Consider the following 22,047-nt stretch of genomic DNA (forward strand, 5'->3'; position numbering starts at 1 on the left):
GGCTGAGGTGGGAGCATCGCTTGAGCCCTGGAGTTTTAAGGCTGCAGTGAGCCATGATCATGCAACTGTACTCCACCCCGGATGACAAAGTGAGATACTGTTTAAAAAAAAAAAAAATTCCATAGTGATCTTCTGTATGTCCTTTTTTGTAATGTCATGGGCAAATCATGGTTTTCTAGTTAATGGAAGTTGGGTTAACTTCTCATTTTAAACTTAATGGAAGGTGGGCTGGTGAACACTGCTATAGATAGATAATTCAGTAGAAAGAAAATGTAGGGGCCACATGCGGTAGCTCACGCCTGTAATCCCAGCACTTTGGGAGGCCAGGGCGGGTGGCCACTATGGTGAAACCCCATCTCTACTAATAATGCAAAGAATTATCTGGGTGTGGGGTGGTGTAATCCCAGCTACTTGGGAGGCTGAGGCAGGAGAATTGCTTGAATCTGGGAGGCGGAGGTTGCAGTGAGCCAAGATTACTCCACTGTGCTCTAGCCTGCACTCCAGACAGAGTGAGACTCCATCTCAAAAGAAAAAAAAGAAAAAGAAAAAGAAAAAAAAGTAGGAATAATTTTATTTTGAAATGTATAGTTTATGTTTTACAGTATCAAGTTAACCTTCCTAGTTTTTTTAAGACTTAAGAGGAAAAGCATTACTGCTGGCCAAGCATGGTGGGCCACACTGGTAATCCCAGCACTTTAGGAGGCTGAGGCGAATGGATCAGTTGAGGAGGCCAGGAGTTTGAGACCAGCCTGGCCAACGTGGGGAAACTGTCTCTACTAAAAATATACATATTAAAAAAATTAGCCAGGTGCGGTGATGTGTACCTGTAATCCCAGCTACTCTCATGGCTGAGGTGGGAGAATTGCTTGAAGCTGAGAGGTAGATATTACAGTGATATTGTGCCACTGCACTCCAACCTGGGCAACAGAGTGAGACTCTGTCTCAAAAAAAAAAAAAAAAAAAAAAAAAAAAAAAAGCATTACTATTGATGCTCCACAGCCATAGTCTATGTGTTAGGAGTAAAATCAGGCATTGCATGCCAGTATTTGATTATCTTTATACTGGATTAAAAACAAACCAAAGTGATTGCTTTGAAAACAAACCCATGAAATAACATACTTTTCTCCTGTTAACATTCATGATTGATTCATTCTTGAAGCAGAGATTTATTAATAAATTACCTGCTATGTGCCAGGACCTGTCCCTAGGTCCTAGAGATACAAAAACAGAGATAATTTCTGCCCTCCCCTTGCAGTCTTGTAGGGGAGGAGACACAATAAAAGTACAGTGGTCTTGTGCTGACAGCTCAGATTTGGACTATGCAGGTTGTGAACCTTGAGCAAGAGGCTTCTGAGCCTGAGTTTCTATTATTAGTAACCATAATACCTGTGTGTAGAAATCTAGGGTTTTTTGAACTGGGCCAACTTGGGAAGATTCCCAGCATATTTCTTGTCAGAGAATATTTATTTATTGAATCTGAATCTGAAGTGGTAGAAGTCATAAGAAGAATTATCAATTTTTATTTCATTCCTGGTTTGTATGGTTTCATTAGGGGTTTATTTCTGTTTTCATAGCATACTGTCATATCATTTACATTAATATTCGGGTTATGTATTTAAATTCTTGGAGCGTTTTAACTTTGATTTTCTGCTGAGTTTAATAATGAAAATATTATTATTTTAGTAACAACATATTGTCATTGTAGAATGGGAAAGTTAAGTTACATACTCATTAATTCAGGATTTACAATTATTGTGTTGCTCATAGCAGGGGTTGGCAAACTGTTTCTAATGGCCCGATAGTAAATATTGTAGGCTTTGTGGGCCACCTGCATTCTCTGTTGCATATTCTTGTTTGAAATTCATTGCTGCCTCCCCCCTCTCAATTCTTTAGTGTAAAAACCATTTTTAGATTAAGGCAGTATAAAAACAGGCCACTTACCCAGTTTGGTCTGTTGATTGAAGATGTATAGAACTCTTGTTATTCAGCTTGCAATATAAATCCTTTTATGATCTGGCATCTTAACTTAGCTAATCTTTTCTTAAAGTTATTGCCAGCAGAAATACTTTAACTACAATGGTCTTTGTTGTCTTTTCCATACATGCTATCTGTGTTCTAATTTTCTTGCCATTTTACTGATGCTGGCTTTTATATTTGCTTGATTCTTCTCTTCTAACCCTGTCAGTCTTCGGGGAGTTTTTATCTCTCATAGATACTAACATCTCTGTTATGTATTTTAAACCGTTTTAAAAAATAGCATTCACTATAAGATTTACAAAAAAATTTTTCTTTGTTATTGCTCTTAGTTTCTTCTGTATCGGTCTTACTGCCTTCAAGACATTGTGGACATTTCTGTGGCATCATCTTGCATACTTTTAAATTATGCCTAAAGCAGTGAAAATGCACAAGCATATATACCCAAGTGAGTTTCTTTTTTTTTTTTTTTTTTTTGGGTGAGGACGGAGTCTCACTGTCACCTAGGCTGGAGTGCAGTGGTGCAATCTGGTCTCATTGCAACCTCTGCCTCCTGGGTTCAAGAGATTCTCCCAAGTAGCTGGGATTACAGGCATGCACCACCATGCCTGACTAATTTACTAGGACTCAAAAATATCCATGGTTTAGTTTGATTACCACTGATTTATGAACCTTGTTACGTTGGGCAAACCACTTTTCCCTGAGCTTCATTTTCCTTTGTAATCTGTGAGAAATATCAGTGTTGCCTATTTCACAAGGTTGATTTGAAGGTAGTATATGTGAAAACATTTTGAAAATTCATGTATTATGTAGATGTAAGATCATGGTTTTCTTTTTGTTTTTAAAATTAAATTTTTTTTTTTACCAGGTTTAGTAACTTGTAAAGATTGTGCTTTTACATGCAAAGGTACTTTTCCAGGTGTTTCCTAAACTCAGAAAATAAATATCAAATAGGAACATGGCAAGCTTTCAATTGAATTTAGGGTGGAGATAAATTTTTGTAGAATTTCAGTCAGTATGCCATCATACTGACTGAATTAATAAACGAAAACATTCACTGATAATACACTGAAAAACATTTTAAACTACAAAATTAATTTTTTAAGGGACTAGCTTCCTAGAGGGATATTTGAGATTTAAAACAATCTAATTAAAATATTAAAGCACACCGTTGTATTATTTAAGGGATATTTATTTGGTGTCTGCATATTTATGCACATGTCTGGGCTCTTAAGCATTTTGAGAGAAAGGTATGAGCTGTAGCTCTTATAAATATTAGCTGAATCTAGTCAGTAGTAACTTAGTAATGTTGAAAATAGAGTATATTTTTTGATATTAACTGTTGGCTTTCAGAGAAATATACTAATTAAGAAAATGTAGAAATGCCATATGCCTATGTTTTGTACATATCATAACATGTGGGTCTTTTTGAATGATGACAGAAAACCCAGAGCATTATAGAAGAAGCTAGATGTTAGTTGTCAGTTTATGTTGAGCGTTCACTTAATTTTTTTTTACACGACATATTCCAGGTTACAGTGTTTATTTCCTTCTAGCTGTTTGCCTTACCATTCTAGCTTCCTGTAATCTCTCAGCTTATTTTTTTCCCTGCCATTGTGTGTTAACTTCTAAAAAATCCTATTTGACTCTAATTAAAAATATATAAATCATTAGACATTTTTGTTTCTTTTTTAAGGACTTTATTGTGGTATTCATGCATTTACACAAGTACATAGTATAACAAACTTCTGTCAACCCATGGCTGTCTTTTTATTGTTTTAAAGCAGATGCAAGACATAAAATTTCATCTGTAAACTCAACTCTTGTGTTATCTGTGAACGTCAAGGACTTTAAAATATATATAGCAACAGTGCTATTTTTTGTCCCTATAACAATTGATAATCTAGTCATCTGGTCATTTAAGTTTTCTATTGTTCATAAATATCTTTTCTTTTTTTTCTTAATGGTCTGTTTGAATGAGGATCCAGGTAAGATCCACACATTGAGTGGTTAAAATGGGCTTTAAAACTTTGTACTGCTTATAAAGGATTGGAGGCTTGGCTGGGTGCGGTGGCGCATGCCTGTAATCCCAGCACTTTGGGAGGCCAAGGCAGGCAGATCACTGGAGGCCAGGAATTCAGGACTAGCTTGGGCAACATGGCAAAACTCCATCTCTACTAAAAATACAAAAATTTGCTGGGCTTGGTGGCTTGTGCCTGTAATCCCAGCTACTGAGGAGGCTGAGGCAGGAGAATTGCCTGAACAACCCAGGAGGCGGAGGTTGCGGTGAGCCAAGATCGCACCATTGCACTCCAGCCTGGGTAACAAAAGTGAAACTCCGTCTCAAAAAAAAAAAAAAAAAAAAAAAAAAAAAAGAATCACTTGCACTCAGCAGGCAGAGGTTGCAGTGAGCTGAGATGGCACCACTGTACTCTAGCCTGGGTGACAAGAGTGAGACTGTCAAAAAAAAAAAAAAAAAAAAAAAAGGAAGCTAGATGGTTCACAGTGACCCCTGCAAAGATTGGACTGGAATGGGCCTGTATTAGTGGTATGTGGCATAGATTTAGGCAAAGGTTTGTGTTAAGACAGTGAGGGCCTCAGGCCAGGTAGTTATTCTGGGCATGGAGAGTCTGTAACCTGGGGCCCCTGCCAGCTTAAAGTCCCTGAGAAACAGAGCAGCTCAGGTGACTTCCAGTGCCTTGTGGGACACTCAGGCAGCATAAGTGCTACCTGGTACACATCTGAGTTGTAGTCCTTTACCTGTGTCTTTTCCATTGCTCTGGCATCAGCCACTACTCAGTCTCCCGAAAATAGATGCTGGGTTCTTACTGCAGAAGAAGAAGCTGCTTGTCAGGACAGCAACTGACATTCATTGTGGCAACAGTGTGCCTTCTGGTTATGGGGTACATTATGAGCTGGTAAGAAGAAAATAAACAGGCCTTCCAGCCCCATAGAATTTTGAGGAATTTGTAATGATGTTTAGGGTTTGTATAGTAGTAGCCAGAGGCCATGCCTGCAAGAACTTCTTGTTGATTTGGGTGATACTTTTTGGTCAGTCTCCTACTGGATCATGACTCCCACCACTTTTCCAAGGACAATCTCATACTGGCCTGTGATGCTAGGTTCAGGTTGGAGTGGCTATGAGCAGTTATCTTTTGATAGGAGAACTTGTCCTGCTTTGTGCCATCTAATGGCAGCATAGTGTCAATAGGTCTTACGGCAGGTGAGCAGTGTCGTGTGTCCCCCTGCCGCCGTGGTGTGAGCGCAGTGGTTTACCAGCTGCTTTGCCTGCAGGGAGCCTGATTTGGCTATCTTGCTATACTGTCTCTCAGAACCTGCTTCCTAGATAGCTACAGCAAGACCCTGAACTTGGACAGAGACTGCTCAAAGTCATAGGACAATGGCCAGATCTGCCTGTTGGGTGTAGTGTTCTATGAATGACAGTTATAGCTCTGTGACTGATGGTGGTACTTAGATGTTGTGGATTCGCCTTACTGATCTTGTCTAGTTGAGTAACTGCAGATGGAACAATTGGACAGCTGGTGTGGATTTTCATATTTTTTTCTATAATAAATACATCATTTTTTCCTGCATATATTTGAAAACTTCATTATTGGTGCTGGTATATAATTGTCTTCTTGATTATGTTATTATGTAATGTCTGTCTTTGATTTTTTTTTGAAATTTACTTTATCTCATATTTATATTGTTTTTTCATTATAGTGATGGATTGTCATGAAGCACTTTATTTTTGTTTTCAGCATGTGACTGTGATGTATCTGGACATGCTTTGTCTGTGTATATGTATTTATCCTACTTATGGTTGTTGATCTTCTTCAATCTATACATTTTTCATTTGCCAAACTGAGAAAATGTCAACATTTTCCCTTCAAGTATTTTTTTTGCCTCATTCTCTCTTAACTCTCCTTCTGAGATTCCGATTGCTTGGTTGGTAGGCATTTTGATACTGTTCTGCAGTTTCCAGAGGTTCTCTTAATTTTTCTCCCTCTATTTTTATACTTTCTGGATCAGACAATTTCTCTCTTATCCCCAACTCTTCTGTTAGTTCTAAGCTCTAATTTTTAACTTTAGATATTATCTTTTCCATCTTTAACATTTACATTTTTTCTAGAGTTTTCATTTCTCTGCTCAGATTTTGTTCGTTTTTATTTATTGTAATCATGTTTTCTTTAATACTTGTTTTTTTTGAGATGGAGTCTTGCTCTGTTGCCCAGGTTGGAGTGTAGTGGTGGCATCTTGGCTCACTGCATCCCCCACTGCCTGGGTTCAAAGCGATCCTCTGCCTCAGTCTCCTGGGTAGCTGGGATTACAGGCACATGCCACCATGCCCAGCTAATTTTTGTATTTTTAGTAGAGACAGGGTTTCACCATCTAGCTCAGGCTGGTCTTGAACTTCTGACCTTGTTATCCACCCACCTCAGCTTCCCAAAGTGCTGGGATTACAGATTTGAGCCACCATGCCAGGCCTATAATATGTTCTTGAATATGGATATACTAGCTATTTTAAGTTGTTGGCTCCTTATTCTAAAATTTTTATCATTGCAGAGTCTAGTATGGATTGATTGTTCTTTTTATTTTGGGTCATAATTTCCTGTTTCTTTGTATATGTAGTGCCTCTGAATTCTGTTTTGTTCCTTCAAAAACTATTGGTTTTGTTTGTTTGTTTTGTTTTTTACTTTAGCAAACTCTACTTTCTCCCATGGTGAAATCTTTGCTCAGTTCCTTAATTGAACTGTTTGAAGTTAGCCCCATGTACACATAGGTCAGGAGTGGGCTAGAGATTTGAGAGAAGTTGATAACACATGTTTTGTGGTACTTATTTTACTTCTCTGGGCATCTGTCTTCGGGGATTTACCCCTCACGTTCCAGTTCTGTGGCTGTGGTGAACCTCTTGTCTTCTTGTACTTGAAGCTTTAAGACTTGTGTATTTCTGTTTGAGTTGTAGCAATCCTGCATGACTGTTTTCAAGTGATGATCCTTAAATTAAAAAAAGCACATACCTAGTGCTGTTTCTTTCCTCTTCAGCTTATTTGTGGTTGCTGTTTAGCGTCTTTATAAGCTTTGTCCAGAGTTTATAGTTGTTATCTGCTGGAGAGTTGGGTTTTTAATATGAGTCTTTTTGCCATTACTAGAAGGAATCCATAGTGTTTGCCCTTTAAGTGTTTTTTATCCTCTAAGTTTCCTTTCCAGTCACTCATTCTTATTCTCTGTTCACCAAGTCATTTGTTCAGTAAGTTTCCCACCGTCTGGATTTTGCTAATGCCATCCATGTTCAGTGTTCCTTTCTTCTTCCAGTTACCTATAAACTGATGGTTGCTATAGTAGTTTCTTAAGATTCAGGCTTAATTTAAGGAAGAGGAAAGATCTGCTATTTCATAGGTTGTGTGGTATGTTCTTTTATCAAGAACCACTTTAAAAAGTTTTGATTTTTGGTCCTGTTAGCAGCTAATGCTCAGTGCCTACATCTGTTAATTAGAGACTATAAAATGGTGATATTCTAACTGAGTAGTTTTCTAAGTACAGTTTGGGACTCATAGGAGATCCTTGAGACCTTTTCAGAGGTTGTTTAAGGTAAAAAAAAAGTTTAATAATAAAGCTGAGACTCAGTTTGCTGTTTTTTACTCCTGTTTTCATGGGTATACAGAGTTTTCCAGAAGCTACATAACATAAAAATGCAGAAACAGATGAGAAATCAGCTGACTTCTACTTAACTAGGCATTAATAAAGTTTACAAAAATTAAAACAGTGACTTTTCACTAATTTTTTTGTTTTGAAAAAAATAGCTATTTTTATAAATAAAAATTATTTACTTTAAGGTGCAATAGTTTTATTGTCATTCTTCTTTAAGAACATTAAAACTATAAATATCAGTAGATAATTCTTCAATATTGAACTGTTTTAAAAAGAGTACCATAACATTTCCAATAGCAACTGGTTAGGTTTTTAAAAATTACCATGAATTTATTTATTTGATATGTTTCACCCAAATTCAGTTACTTTTACTGATGCTCAAATTTTCCCCATTGTTCAATGAGCTAGCCACCCATGTATTCAGAAATGTTGAAAGAAAACTTTTCTTCCTCACCTTTTGGTTTATTTACATAGAATGCGGTACAAATGAGGTTTACTTCAGAGGCTTGTTTTGAATTTGGGCTAGATTCTCTCTGTTCCTTGGCCAATGACTACCTTCCAAACTTCAGTCAGCTGCCTCACAAATGCATGCCTTCAGTCAGCAGGACAACAAGGTAATAGAGTGTCAGTACAAATAGATCACTATCATTGAGTCCTAGGTTGAACTAAATAATGGATTAGAGGTGGCCACTGGTATTGATGATACCTTAAACTATAGATAATCCACAGACAATTCTTACTTCATATCAAGACATAATAAAATATAAAGTATGTTCTTAACAATGATTTCTAAAGATTATATGACCAAATAAGCTAGCCCCCTTCTGCTACTCCCTTTCTCAACTCCTTGTTTGCTCTAGGTATATTCTGGGAAAGGTAAAAAATGTAAAGCTTATTCTGTGTGTATGTCTATGTATGAGAGAGGGAGGCAGGAACACACCATTGGTTAATTTTTCCTTCTTAGCAGCCTTTCTTATCAGATTCATAATATCTTTGAGAGAGAGAATGCTTTGCTTTAGGAGGCTTCACAAAATAAGTTTAGAACTATTGGAATGTAAACACTGTTGGAATTGTTTTTTCCCTTTTTGGGAAATAATTCTAAATCTCATCCAAGAGGACAAAAGAGTAAAACTAGTTGGGAATAATTTGTAAAATTGTTCACTGTTTGTAATCTCTGTTTTCTTTATACACAGTAATTTGTGATATAAACTTGCAATAATTACAGCAGTCTGAAACTGGTGCAAGGATAGGCACAGATTTATAGATTAGATCTTGAGATATACTGTAACCTTTATGACATATATTATAAATATGAATGATCTTGTAAAACAAATGAATTTCAGCATTCATTGTGGAAATTGGTTATTCAGTAAATGGAAAATTAATTAGAATGTTAGCTGACATAATACACCAAAATTTCAGAAAAATTTTAGCATTAAGTCATTAAAGGAAGCCAAAAACATGTAGAAAATAGTCTCAAAAGATGTACCTGCAAGATATTTATTAATCCCAATGGGGAAAAACAGTGACTTTAAAATGGAGAGAAAGATGCATTTTAACTAGGTAATCCAAGTATATCACCAGTACTGGGACAAATTGACCTTGTATATCTCTGATATGATGCACTGGAAAGGACACATCACTTATGTGGTATCTTCCCCAAAATACCTAATGTTAATTTAATCATGAGGAAGCCCAAAGTAAGGAACATACTACCAAATAGCTGGTCTGTACTCTTCAAAGATGTCATGGTCATGAAAGACAGAAAGAGTAAAGAATGGCTCACACCTGTAATCTCAGCACTTTAGGAGGCCAAGGTGGTGGATCATCAGAGGTTGGGAGTTTGAGACCAGCCTTAACAAAACGGAGAAACCCCTTCTCTACTAAAAGTACAGAATTAGCTGGATGCAGTGGTGCATGCCTATAATCCCAGCTACTCAGGAGGCTGAGGTAGGAGAATCGCTTGAACCTGGAAGGTGGAGGTTGTGGTGAGCTGAGATCACGCCATTGCACTCTAGCCTGGGCAATGAGAGCAAAACTGTCTCAAAAAAAAAGGAGGTGGGGTGGGGAGAGTAAAGAATGTTCCAGATTAAAAGAGTCGAGACAGTTAATGGATTCTAGACAAGGAAAACCTTTTCTTTTGTTATAAAGGCCATTATTAAGATTACTGACTGATCTTTACATTAGATAATATAAAATATTAATGTTTTGATTTTGGTAATTGTGCTATGGTTATGTAAAAGAATGTACTTATTTTTAGGAAATATACATTTGGGGTAAAAGGCTTGTTATGTCACCAGTTTAAATGATTCATTAAAAAATTATTTTTCTCAGGAGAATGGTAGAGCATTGGAGACTTGGAGAAGGGTATGTGAGATGTGTTTCTACTATCAACTTTTCTGTAAAATAGAAAACCAAGCAAAACTAAATTGTAATGTTTAAGGATGTATACATGGGGGGAGAGTGGGTAACAGTAAAACAGAAGGAGGTGATTACTATAGAAAATACAGCCAAATAGCCCAGCTACATATTTAACATTTGAATGCAGAAGGACTTTATAGACTGAAAGCAATGGAGGAAGTCACAAAGTGAAAACTGAATATTTAACTAGATAAAACAAGGAAGCTCGTGAAAGGCACAGTAAATAAAATTAAAAGGCAGAGCCATTTTTCTGTGCCAGGCACTATACTATACCGGGTAATTTACCTTTGTCATCTCAGTTTGAAAAGTTGGGCAGATGATAATTTTTCTTGAAACTACTGTGACTTCACTAATAATAAGTCTTAAATTTGTAAAGGTCTTTGTAATTTACAAAGCACATTCATAAATGACCTGTGTGTTGGTGAGGGTAAGGAGGGGTGCCTACTGTACTCATGCTACTTGCTGAAAGAAGAGGCTTATTGCCCTGGGAATACCATGAAACACAGACACACACACCCACACACACACACCCACCCATGCCCCTGATTGCACCAGAAATGGACACCTAACCCTGGGGCTAGTGACTTTATCAGGTCTTGTTTCTTCAGAAATTGAAGTAAGAAGGTTCACAGAGGCTGTATTCAAACAATGAGTCATTTGAACCGAAAAATTGTATGTATTTTTCAATAGACTTGTTAGATAGATTTGTTTTTCAGTAGATTTATTAGTCTCTGTGCAGGCTAACAAGTAAACAAACAAAAACTTGTACTTAGATAAGCAAAAGTGGGGCAAGACATAGTATGAGAAGCAAATGATAAACTGTATGTTGGTGGAGGGGTTAGTTGAGAGCGGAGTTAAGAGACACTCAAACTGTCCAGGTCCCAGATGGTTTCCTGTTTGCATCTCTGGTTCCCATGAAGTATTCGTTTTGTGGTGGAGTGCTTTGGTGTATGCTGTCTACAAATCTGTTTTATCCAAACTAATATAGCTGGGGTTTGATTCTTTTTAGCCTATCTGGAACACAGTTCTGATGTTAGAGACTTCAAGTGAAATAAGTTGTGGGTATGTGAGTTGCGTTTGCTGCCTTTTACTAAGTCTTTACACTAGATGTCTGAATTAGAGCTGTTGCTCTTCTGTACAGTGCAGATACTTGTAAGTTTTCTTACTCTCCATTGCATTTTATTTCTCTCTAGTATTCTAAGCATTTGCTTCTGTCTTTTTCTTTGTGAGATTTCATAATCCCTTTCCAAATGTTTTATCATTTATATTTATTTGTACTTAGTATTTAGAAAACAAGTGTTAAGTACTTATTCATCTTTCACCAGAACTTATTCTTGTACTTTTTCTCCTATATTATCAAGTGAACCAGTCTGTATAATAGACTGGCTCTTAGTCCTTGCTCTTGGGAAGTTCTTCCTCCAGGGAAAAGTTTTGCCCATCTCTGTGTTATCCCTCCGTGCATTCTAATACCTGCCTCTAAAACAGGTTTTTATTATCGTATTCAAATTGTTACTTTTCTTCCAATGCTGGAATGGTAGCATAGTCCATGGTTGCAGGTATGTTAGGTGTTGACAGACTTTTTCCATGAAGAGTCAAATAATAAATACTTTGGGCTTTGTAGGTTCCATAAGGTCTTTGTTACAATTAATGCTAATGTTGTAGCTGAAAGTACTAATAGACAATAGGTAAGCAAGTGGGTGTGACTGTATTCTAAGAAAACATTATCTGCAAACAAAGTCCCCAGATTTTGCCCAATTTTCTGATCCCTGGCCCATATATGACATAATAATTTGGATCAGTGAATTTATTATTTCTACCAAGTAAGTTGGGAAACTAGGTCAGCATGTGTATTTTAGGTGGAACAAAAGAAAAAAGATAATTTTTGTTGTGCATACATTTGAGGGCTGTTAAGGAAGTTGCATTCTTAAGTGCTTACTGTGTGTCAGGTATCAAGCATACAAATAGTGTTGAATCAAAGAGGAGGTTCCTGCCTCATGCAATTTGCATTTAAAAATTATGAGATTAAGGTTGAGAAAATATTGTGAGAGTTTATCTGGGATTTGGTACAGGTGTTAAATGCCCCTTTGGGTTAGGTGGTTAGGGAATACTTTCTGTGGAGGCCAGTGGGCTGGAAAGAGTTTAGAAATTAGTTTGGAGGACTAATCAGGGGTCACATTCTGTTGAGCCTAATAGGCTGTGATGAAGAATTTGATTCCTACGTTAAGGAAGCTGTTATAAGGTAGTTTGTGCTTATTTTTTTTTTAAAAACCCTAGGACAAAGTAAATAAGTTGGATTTGATATCTCATATGTCTGATATTCCCTTACCTGTCCATTTATGTGGCTGCTTCTCAAAGGTACTATGTCTCAGAGATCTGCACATACAGCTTGTGTGTACCTATTTTTAGTTACTCAGTTGCATAAGTTCTAATTCTTGGTAGCACATTTTATAAAACCAAATGTTATGATAGAATGCATTGTAAAGTTTCTTAAAAAATGTATATAAATGCAAAACTTTCAGTTTCTCTTGCATAAAAAGCACATGCAGATAGTGTTTTTATTTGTTTCTGTAGGCATCTTTCAGTATATATTGTTCAGATATGTGTCATGAGAAATAACTAATCAGCTGGTGGTCTGGAAATACTATAGTCATATTAAAGTAGGCTGGATCGGTGTAGGAAATGTTAATAATCTTGGTTTATTCTTTTTATCATTTTTGTGAAAATAAGGTTTTGTCCAAATAAAGGTGAATATCCATTTCAACAAGTTTCCCCTCCAATTTGCTGTCCCCCTCAAGGATTACTGATATAACATTGTTTCTTACCTTTCCTTTTCTATATGAGTAATTGGGAACGAGTATGAAGGCTTCCTATTTTTGGTATTCGTAACTGAGTTTGTAAAATTGCTTGCCCTGTATATTTATTATTACGATTTGGCTGCTGTGTTGGATAGCTGTTATTGCATTTCTGACTCTAGTCTTTTCCTTGCTCTGGCTCCAAGCAGCTGGTCTGTCTGGGTATACAATTGGGCTTCTTAACCCTGGTTTCTGGTTGGGTTCAGCTGGTGGGGAACATTTTCAGCTGGTTGAAGGAAAGGAGGAGAGAGAGGTTAGGATTTTTACTTTCCTGACTTCTTCCTGTGGGATTTCTGTAGCCTGGCTGCATCCTTCTATTGAAGTCTGCGGTTCCTATCAGGCAGTCCTCTTTGTTTTAGGATTCTGCTGATGTTTTTCTTTCCTCCCCTGCTTTACTGCCAATGGGTAGGGGTAGGCCCTGCTGTTACTAACCCTAGGATAGAACACTCTCACTTATGATTTCCTTGACAACTTAACTATGCTCTGTAACAGTCTCCTTATTAAACTTCCTTCAAATTATCCAAATTGACTGTGCCTCCTGTTTCTATGGTAACTGACTGATAGATAAAATATGCTTTAACATATTTTAGATTCTGTCAGTGGCTATTGTGATTTCAATTCTAGAGTGGATTAGCACTATCAAGGGAAAAATTAACAATTTTATGAATTTATTCTGTTGTCTGGTGTGATTTTCAGTTCTTCCGTAAGATCTGGCTTTCAGTATTCAGTTTATTGAATACTTAATATGGCACAGCCCATTGTTTAAAGCATTATGGGGAGTCCAGAAATAAATGAGACACACGCTCCGTGATTCTACTACTAGGCAGTTTGGAATGAGTTTCATGTGAGAGCTACAAAGTGCTAGAAGTCGAGGAGAGAGATTGCTCTGTCAAGACCACTTTCATTGTGTCTGCAGCAGGAATGAAGGGAGATATTCAGTTTCCTGTATTTTCCTGGTGAGACCACCCTTCCCAGTCATTGCTTATCTTCTCACTCCGTAGCCCATCACTGCAAACCACTTAAGAGACCAGGCCCAAAAGTAATAAAACTCATACGGTTTTTTTTTTTTTTTGAGACAGTCTTGCTCTTTCACCCAGGCTGCAGCGTGATCTTGGCTCACTGCAGTTGCCACCTCTTGTATTCAGGCAATTGTCCTGCCTCAGTCTCCTGAGTAGCTGGGATTACAGGTGCATGCCACCACACCTGGCTAATTTTTTGGTGTGTGTTCTTATTAGAGATGGGGTTTTACCACATTGGCCAGGCTGGTCTCAAACTCCTGTCCTCCCAAAGTGCTGGGATTATAGGTATGAGCCACCACGCCTGACCAAACTAATACTAAAGTTTATATACCTGTTCTTGTTACCAAACATATATTTATTTAACCCGCTAAACCTCCCTATGAAATAGGTTCTATTATTTGTATTTTACAGGTAAAGAAAAATTAACTTGCACAAGTGAAATAGCAAAGAGAGTTGGAATTCAGACTCATACAGTCTGATTCCCTAGTCCAAACTCATTAACTACCATCACCACCATGTTATTCTATAATTAGAGCTGATTATTTACCTCCCCCAAAACAGACCATCAAAGCTAATTCCATTGTTCTGTATAATTCCTTATTTTTAAGTGTCATTCTTGCTCTTCAGTGCTGTTTTTAGTTCCTTGTCCCCACTTTTCATGTCAATAGATTTTATCAGTGGCTGCATCTTGTTGCAATTGTACTAAACTCCCTCATTCACTATGTATTGTATGTGTGTGTGTGTGTGTGTATGTATGTATGTATGTATGTGTGTATGTATGTATTTAGAGAGAAGGTATCATTCTGACACCCAGGATGGAGTAGAGTGGTATGATCAAGGCTCACTGCAACCTCTATTTTCCGGACTCAGGTGATTCTCTCACCTCACCCTCCCAAGTAGCTGGGACAACACATTCAACACCATGCTCGGTGAATTTTCATATTTTTTGTAGAGACTGAGTTTTGCCATGTTGCCCAGACTGGTCTTGAACTCCTGGGCTCAAGCAGTCCCTCCGATTTGGCCTCCCAAAGTGCTGGGATTACAGGCATGAGCCATCGTGCTCAGCCCCCTCATTCATTTTAAATACTGTTTTTATTTCCACTATTGTTAATCATTTTGGCATGGCCCATATCCACACAGATAGCTCCATGGCCTCCAGAATTCCATGACCTCCACTGATCCTTCATACTACTTTAAACCTTTTATTTATCGATAACTGTATCAACTCCCAGATTTCAGTTTCAAGCATCCAGTTCTCTGACCACCACTGATTCTCTTTCCAGCTTACTCCCTCTAATAGTGGAGCCAACAATTTTGGGACAATCATCAGGACCTCCATTCCTTCATTTCACTAAATGTTGTTATCTGTCTTCCTCATGATGTCTTGGGTTCCATGGTCTGTTAATATAATCACCTTTTTCCAACCTCTGTCATGTTCTGCCCAATTAAACCAATATTTTACCTACTTTTACCTAAATAGCCAGATAAAGGTAGTTTCACTTTAGATATTTATGGCCCCAAGTCTTCAGTGCTTCTTAGTTAATTCATTCTCAACCTTTTTTCCTAACCTTGAAACCTGTTTTTTCAGTTGATGGTATTGGTTTTACTAAAAAAACAAAACAAGCAGAAAAGAGACTTTATCAGCAAATCTAGATGCCTGAAATAGTAATGTTAGTAGAGTGTTGGGAGCAGAAGGTGACCTTTCAGAGACTAAATTGTGAGTAGGTCGTAAGGAGCTAGAGACTGATGTTTTCCCAGGTGTGTCACTGAAACACTGGCTTTTTAAAATGAATCTTGCCCCATAATAGGTTTAGTGGCTAAATTTCAGAAATTCTGAAAGCTGTATATAGTTTGAATCTCTCTTTCCCTCTGTCTTTTATGTTCTGATAGAGGCAAGGAAAGATGAAAAGTTACAGGTAGGGAAGTAAGTTTCCATCTGCTGGCCTAGATGTTACTGAAGCATTGGTTCAAACTTTAGCCTACTTCAGTATAACTTGGAAGACTTGATGAAACAGATTGCTTGGTTCCACCTAGAGGGACTGATTTCACACGTCTTGGGTGGCTCCTGAAAATTTGCATTTCCAACAAGTTCTTAGGTGACACTGATGTTGCTTGCTGATTTAAGGAATTGAGAATCACATATTGAGAGTCATTTCACTTGAGTAAGAATTCAACTGCCAAGAGTGTGGAGAATGGTTAGGATTTTGAGCTGTAAATATAGGAAATAGCTGCTGTGGGGCAATATAATAGGAAATTAAAGCTGATTAATAACTTTGAGGAACTTTGACAGTGAGATATTTTGAATTTGTAGAGGACCCAAGCAGCTATTTTTAATGACTTTCTCTAGCAGTGTGACCTGTCAGAGAGCAGGTGCAGAACCACAGCAGTTAGTATGCAGTTTAGAGGAAATCCTACAATCTGCTTATGTCAAACAGTTTACCATCAAGCACTCCATCTTTGCTTTGCATTACCATTATGAGTGCCAAGATGGCAGCTCTACGGTCTGTCTGCCCTTAGCCTATCGGCTTCATTTTATTTATTTGTATGCTTATTATTTATTATTCATTTATTAATTTTAGTTTTAAAAGTTGTATATGGCAGAAGTTTTAGAAAGTAGAGACTAAAGTGTTGAAGTAATTCTGTCAAGTACAGTCAATAGTTCCATGTCTTTGGGCAAATAACTACCACGTCTCTTGTTTCCTCATTTGGGATGTTTTAAAATAGAAGAATTAAAAACTTGCAGTCCTCCATTTATGAACGTAATTGACACATCTTTAAAAATCTTAAAGAATTACAGTTCTGCAAGAATCATTAGTTAGGTTTCTGCCTGAGCAGAGTCCCATGTAGTTCTTTTTAAGTGGCTAAAAACTAATTGGACAAGCTGGGTCTCTTTAAGGTTTGTGGTATTTCCAGCAGTAAGTTGCCCTACTGTTCCTGGGTGTCTGTTTTTCTCAGGCTTTGACACTGAAATGTCTTCATAATGGATTATGCCTTATTCTAGTCCTCACTCGTGTCAACTGTCACTTCCAAAATGACTTTTTAGTGTCTGTACTGAGCCTGAAATAGGAAGGAACCGCAAGAAATATTTTGAAACATGTTTGGGGACATGGTAGGAGAGAAGGGCAGGTACTTTTTCCTCTGCCTTCTCTTATATCTCCTATAGTTAGTTCAGTGAGCAAGTAAGACTGAGAAGTATGCTTTTCCTTCTCCCATGTCTTAATATTTGTCAGGGTTTTTGAAACCAGATACTGTGTTCTTTTCATAGTGTTGTAATTGCTTATTCTTTAAATTAATATAATCTTGGAAACTTGTGGATTTGTTTTTGATAACTTTGCTGAGGAATAACTGATAACTTGTACATATTTAATTGATAATGTGTCCATAAAGTATACAGTTTGATGAGTTTTGACATTATCTATATACCATGAAACCACTACCGCAATAACAAGAGAGCATCCATTTTCATTGTGCAACCCTTTGTAATGAATCCACTGGTCTGCTTTTCCTCACTGTAGACAGGTTTACGTTAAAGATTTAAATGAATGGAAATACATTGTATATACGTTTTGGTGGGGAGGGGGGTGCACATAATCTTGAGGTTTATTCATGTTTCTTGTATTAATGGTTTGCTCCTTTTAATTGCTGAATAATATGCTTCTGTGGATTTTCTGCCATTTTTTTATTCACTTGTTTATGGACAATGGGTTATTTCCAGTTTGGGGTTATTATCAAAGCTGCTGTAAATATTCATGTACAGTCTGAGTGTGGACAAGTGCTTTTATTTTTCTTGGATAAATACCTAGAAGTAGAATGGCTAAGTTCACATGCCATGTCTACGTTTAACTCTTAAGAAACTGCCACATGTTTTCCAAAGTGCTTATACCATTTTATATTCTAAAGAGTTCCGGCCATTCTGCATTGTTACCAGCACATTGTGTGCTCACAATTTTGTTTTTAGCTTTTCTAGTGGTGTCTATGCATGTTTATCTTGGGAGTCTCAGTGTCTTTTTTTTTTTTTTTTTTTAAATGGAGTTTTACTTTTGTCGCCCAAGCTGGAGTGCAATGACATGATCTTGGCTCACTGCAACCTCTGCCTCCTGGGTTCAAGCGATTCTCCATACTCAGCCTCCCGAGTAGCTGGGATTACAGGTGTGCGCCACTGTGCCTGGCTAATTTTTTTGTATTTTTAGTGGAGACAGGATTTCACCATTTTGGCCAGGCTACTCTTGAACTCCTGACCTCAGGTGATCCACCTTCTTCGTCCTCCCAGAGTTATGGGATTACAGGCACGAGGCACTGCACCTGGCCTCAATATTGTTTTAATTTGCATTTTATACATGACTGATGACAGTGGGCTGCTTATATCTTTGGTGAAGTGTCTGTTCAGATCTTTTGCCCCCTCTTTTAACAAGTGTTGGTTGGGCATGGTGGGTCACGCCTGTAATTCCTACCACTTTGGGAGGCTGAGGTGGGCGGATCGCTTGAGCCCTGAGTTTGAGACCAGCCTGGGCAACATGGTGAAACCTTGTCTCTACAAAAAAATACAAACAATTAGTCACATGTGGTGCTGCAGTCCTGTAGTCCCAGCTTACTCAGGAGGCTGAGATGGAGGATGGCTTGAGCATAGAAGGTGGAGGTTACAAATAAGCTGAGATTACACCACTGCACTCCAACCTGGGCAATAGAGCCAGACCTTTTCTCAACAACAAACCAGAAGAAAACCCCAAACAAGTGTTGGGTTATCTGTCTTTTATAATTGGGTTGTAGTAGTTCTTTATATATTCCAGTTTCAGTTTCTTAAACATTTTGCTAGTATTTTTATCAGTTGGAGTCTTGTTTTTTCATTTTTTAAGTTTTTTTGAAGAATAATTTTTGATGAAGTCTGTAAGTTTTTCTCTTTATAGTTCTTTTTGTGCTATTTTATTTCATTTCTCTTGGTTTTTCTGAAAGTTAAATATCTCAGATTCTCATTTTTAAGCTATTGGACAAAAAAATCGTAGGAGACAACTGTAAAGCTAATAGTGTATCTGCCTTATATTTGTGTTTATTGTTACAGTTTTGCAGTACATTGTTTATGATTCTAGTGTTTTTGTGTTGTTTTAGACTTGTTAGACTTGTTAAAAAGCCTGTAAAATTGTTACTGGTTCAGTTCCTTTGTTTTGTGAGTAAAAGAACTGAGGTTTATATAGGTTACAAGACTTTGCTACTGGTTAAGGTTTATGTTTCCACGAAGACCAAAAAAGGCCCAGGTTCTCTCAAATCCCATTTCACTGTTCATTTCCCTTTTTAAATGATTCTGTTGCTAAAAATTTACTATATACTGCAACATATTAAAAATAAATTTAGTTTATTTCTTATTAATAGTATCCTCATTGAATGCATATTATTAAAATTATTATGTAGATTAGCTTCCTGAAAGAATCATTATTTCCCCTTAAAATTTTACTAAGTGAAGATGTTGAATTTAACATATATATTTTTTAATTCTTTCCAAAGGTCTGTAAACAGATTTGGCTAGGATTGTTTGATGATAGATCTTCAGCAATTCCAGACTTCAGGGATCCACAAAAAGTGAAAGAGTTTCTGCAAGAAAAATATGAAAAGAAAAGATGGTGAGTGAATAGTTTTTATGTAGAAAAAAGCCTCCCCAAATCACATTAACTATGGATAAGGTTAGTCTGACACAATGAAGGATAAAAGACAGACAGTGAGAACTAGATAAGTATATAATTCATTATCCCTTGGCTTTTTGTTGATTTGATTTCCAAAAACCTTTACTTCTACTTTATCTTAACTCATCTGTGCTGGCAGCAGCCTTTTTTAAAATAATAATTACCAGGAAAGTTAGGGATTCTTCCTTCTACTCATTCCCTGTTAGCTTCTTTAAATGTATTTTTTCCTACAAAGTCTCCATTCTTAAAAATCATTAATTTAGCAAGTATTTATTGAGTCATATCTTTTTTTTAATTTGTTGAGTAGCATCTTCTATATACTAGGCACTGTGCTAAAGCTCTGGTGTAGTAATCCATCTACCTAGTTTTCTGTTGTAGTCTTCACTCAAAATATTTTTTTCTTTCTACCTAAGAAATCAGTTTACTTCCTGGTTAAGAAGGGAGTATTTATATTTCCCTAACTAAATCTGTTGGATGTTAATTTTTAAAAATTAATTCCAACAGTTTGTTCATTTAGCTAGTAAGCCCCTTACAGTGGAATAGGGACTATATACATAAAGCTCTAGTGTTCATCTACTCAGGGCTTTTCATTTTCAGCTATATGAGCACAATATAAGTATAGTTACTAAGACTCTTTACTATGAACTCTTGGTTGTTTCTTTAATAGTATTGAATAACGGATATTTCATCTTGGGAGCTGAAGAAGATGGGGCAGAGAGTCAAAATAGGGGGCATATAATGGGGAAGTAACAGGCCTCTTGTTTGCCTCAGAAATTGTTTCAACCCAGAGAATATGTTCAGAGCCTGTTTTGGTCCTGAGAGAACATTTGACGTGGTTTACGGTAGAGGTCTTTGCCTTCATTCAGGAGCACATTAGCTCTGACTTGCATGCTCTATCAAAATTTCTATTCTTACTGCTTTCCAAAATAGACTACTTTTTTTTTTTTTTTTTTTTTTTTTTTTTTAAGGAGACTGAGTTTTGCTCTTGTTGCCCAGACTGGAGTGTAGTGGCACGATCTCTGCTAACCACAACCTCCGCCTCCCGGGTTCAAGTGATTCTCATGCCTCAGCTTACCAAGTATCCAAGATAATAGGTGCCCACCACCATGCCTGGCTAAGTTTTTATATTTCTAGTGGATACGGGAGATGGGATTTTGCCACGTTGGCCAGGCTAGTCTTAAACTCCTGACCTCGGGTGATCTGCCCGCCTCAGCCTCCCAAAGTGCTGGGATTACAGGTGTGTGATCCACTGTGCCCGGCCTAAAATAGACTACTTTTTGCAAGGCAAGGTTAGTCAGGGCTATATTCAGCTACACCAGAAGACATCAGGTATGAAAATAGATTAAAATACACCAGTAAAACATAAGTTTAGGAAAGAAGAGAATATTAGGAGGTGGGTTGATAGTAAAAATGTGGTAGCATAAATGATTCTTTTAACATGAAAGGTATAATTATCCTTTTATAGTTTTGGTTCTGAATTTCCTAGACATTCCATCCTGTAGGAAAGACTGTTCTCATTGTGTAGCCCTAACCTAGTTTTGTTTTTTCAGCTGTGTTACTTTTACCAATTCAGAAAGTGAGTTTGGTTAGGGATTAGCTTATGGTCAGCTCTAGCTATCAGGAGAAAAATGAGCATCAGTAATATTTGGTAGAACTAAAATCAGAGATCCTTACCCTCACATTTATAACAGTGATGTATTATTCATTTAAACTATAACCCAAGTACCTGGAAACCTCAAGTAATTATAATTTATGTGTTTTTTTTCTTCCCTGAGAAACAGGATAATAACAGTAATACAAATACAGACTTTACGTGGTGGGACAGGTAACCATCATTAAGAAGTCCAGAACCTGTATGTTTTTAATGCAGACTCCTGCACACCTGTAACATATAGCTAGAGAGCAGTGAAATTGGTTTCTAACATGGAATAAGCACTAGCCAGATGCTGTCTCCCTAAAAATACTCACCGTAACTGTACTTAAAACAGTGATGCTGTTGTTCTCCATAGGGATTTTGAAATTGTTCTTTTGACTAGTTCTCAAAAGCACTTTCTGTGTTAAACAAGATTATTTACTGTGTCAAGTCAGTCTTGAACCAATAACTGTCATCTGATTTTATCCTTTGATAAGACTTGGCTATATCAGTAGTGTGCTAAATTATGGGAAAGTATAACTTCTTGTATTCATTCTCATATCTCTTGTCTCTTCCATTTACTTAAAAAAAGCAGTTGCATTGTTTGTGACTATTATGTAGTTTGGTGACAACACTTATGTAGTTAACAAATACCTATACTAGGAATGTGTTCTCAGTGCTTTACAAATGTTAACTTATTTAAACCTCACGGCAACTCTGTCTCTCCATTTTATCAGAAAATAGAAGCGCAAAGAGTTAAAGTATTAATAGTTTACCCAAGGTTTCACAGCCATTTAGTGGTAGAGCTGGGATTTGAACTGTTT

At 37.1% G+C, this 22,047-nt stretch overlaps 1 protein-coding gene across 16 annotated transcripts in view; it reads left to right on the plus strand.

Annotated features, from left to right (window-relative positions):
• Positions 1 to 22,047, plus strand: part of AGFG1 (ArfGAP with FG repeats 1) — a 73,090-nt gene that overhangs the window by 20,994 nt on the left and 30,049 nt on the right. For all 16 annotated transcript variants that reach the window (XM_008999626.5, XM_008999627.5, XM_008999628.5 and 13 more), the window contains exon 3: positions 19,415 to 19,530. In XM_008999626.5, coding sequence (XP_008997874.1) covers positions 19,415 to 19,530 — 116 coding nt within the window. The remainder of the gene's footprint in view (positions 1 to 19,414; positions 19,531 to 22,047) is intronic.

The sequence above is a fragment of the Callithrix jacchus genome, chromosome 6 (genome assembly GCF_049354715.1).
Source record: "Callithrix jacchus isolate 240 chromosome 6, calJac240_pri, whole genome shotgun sequence".
Taxonomy (NCBI): Eukaryota; Metazoa; Chordata; class Mammalia; order Primates; family Cebidae; genus Callithrix; species Callithrix jacchus.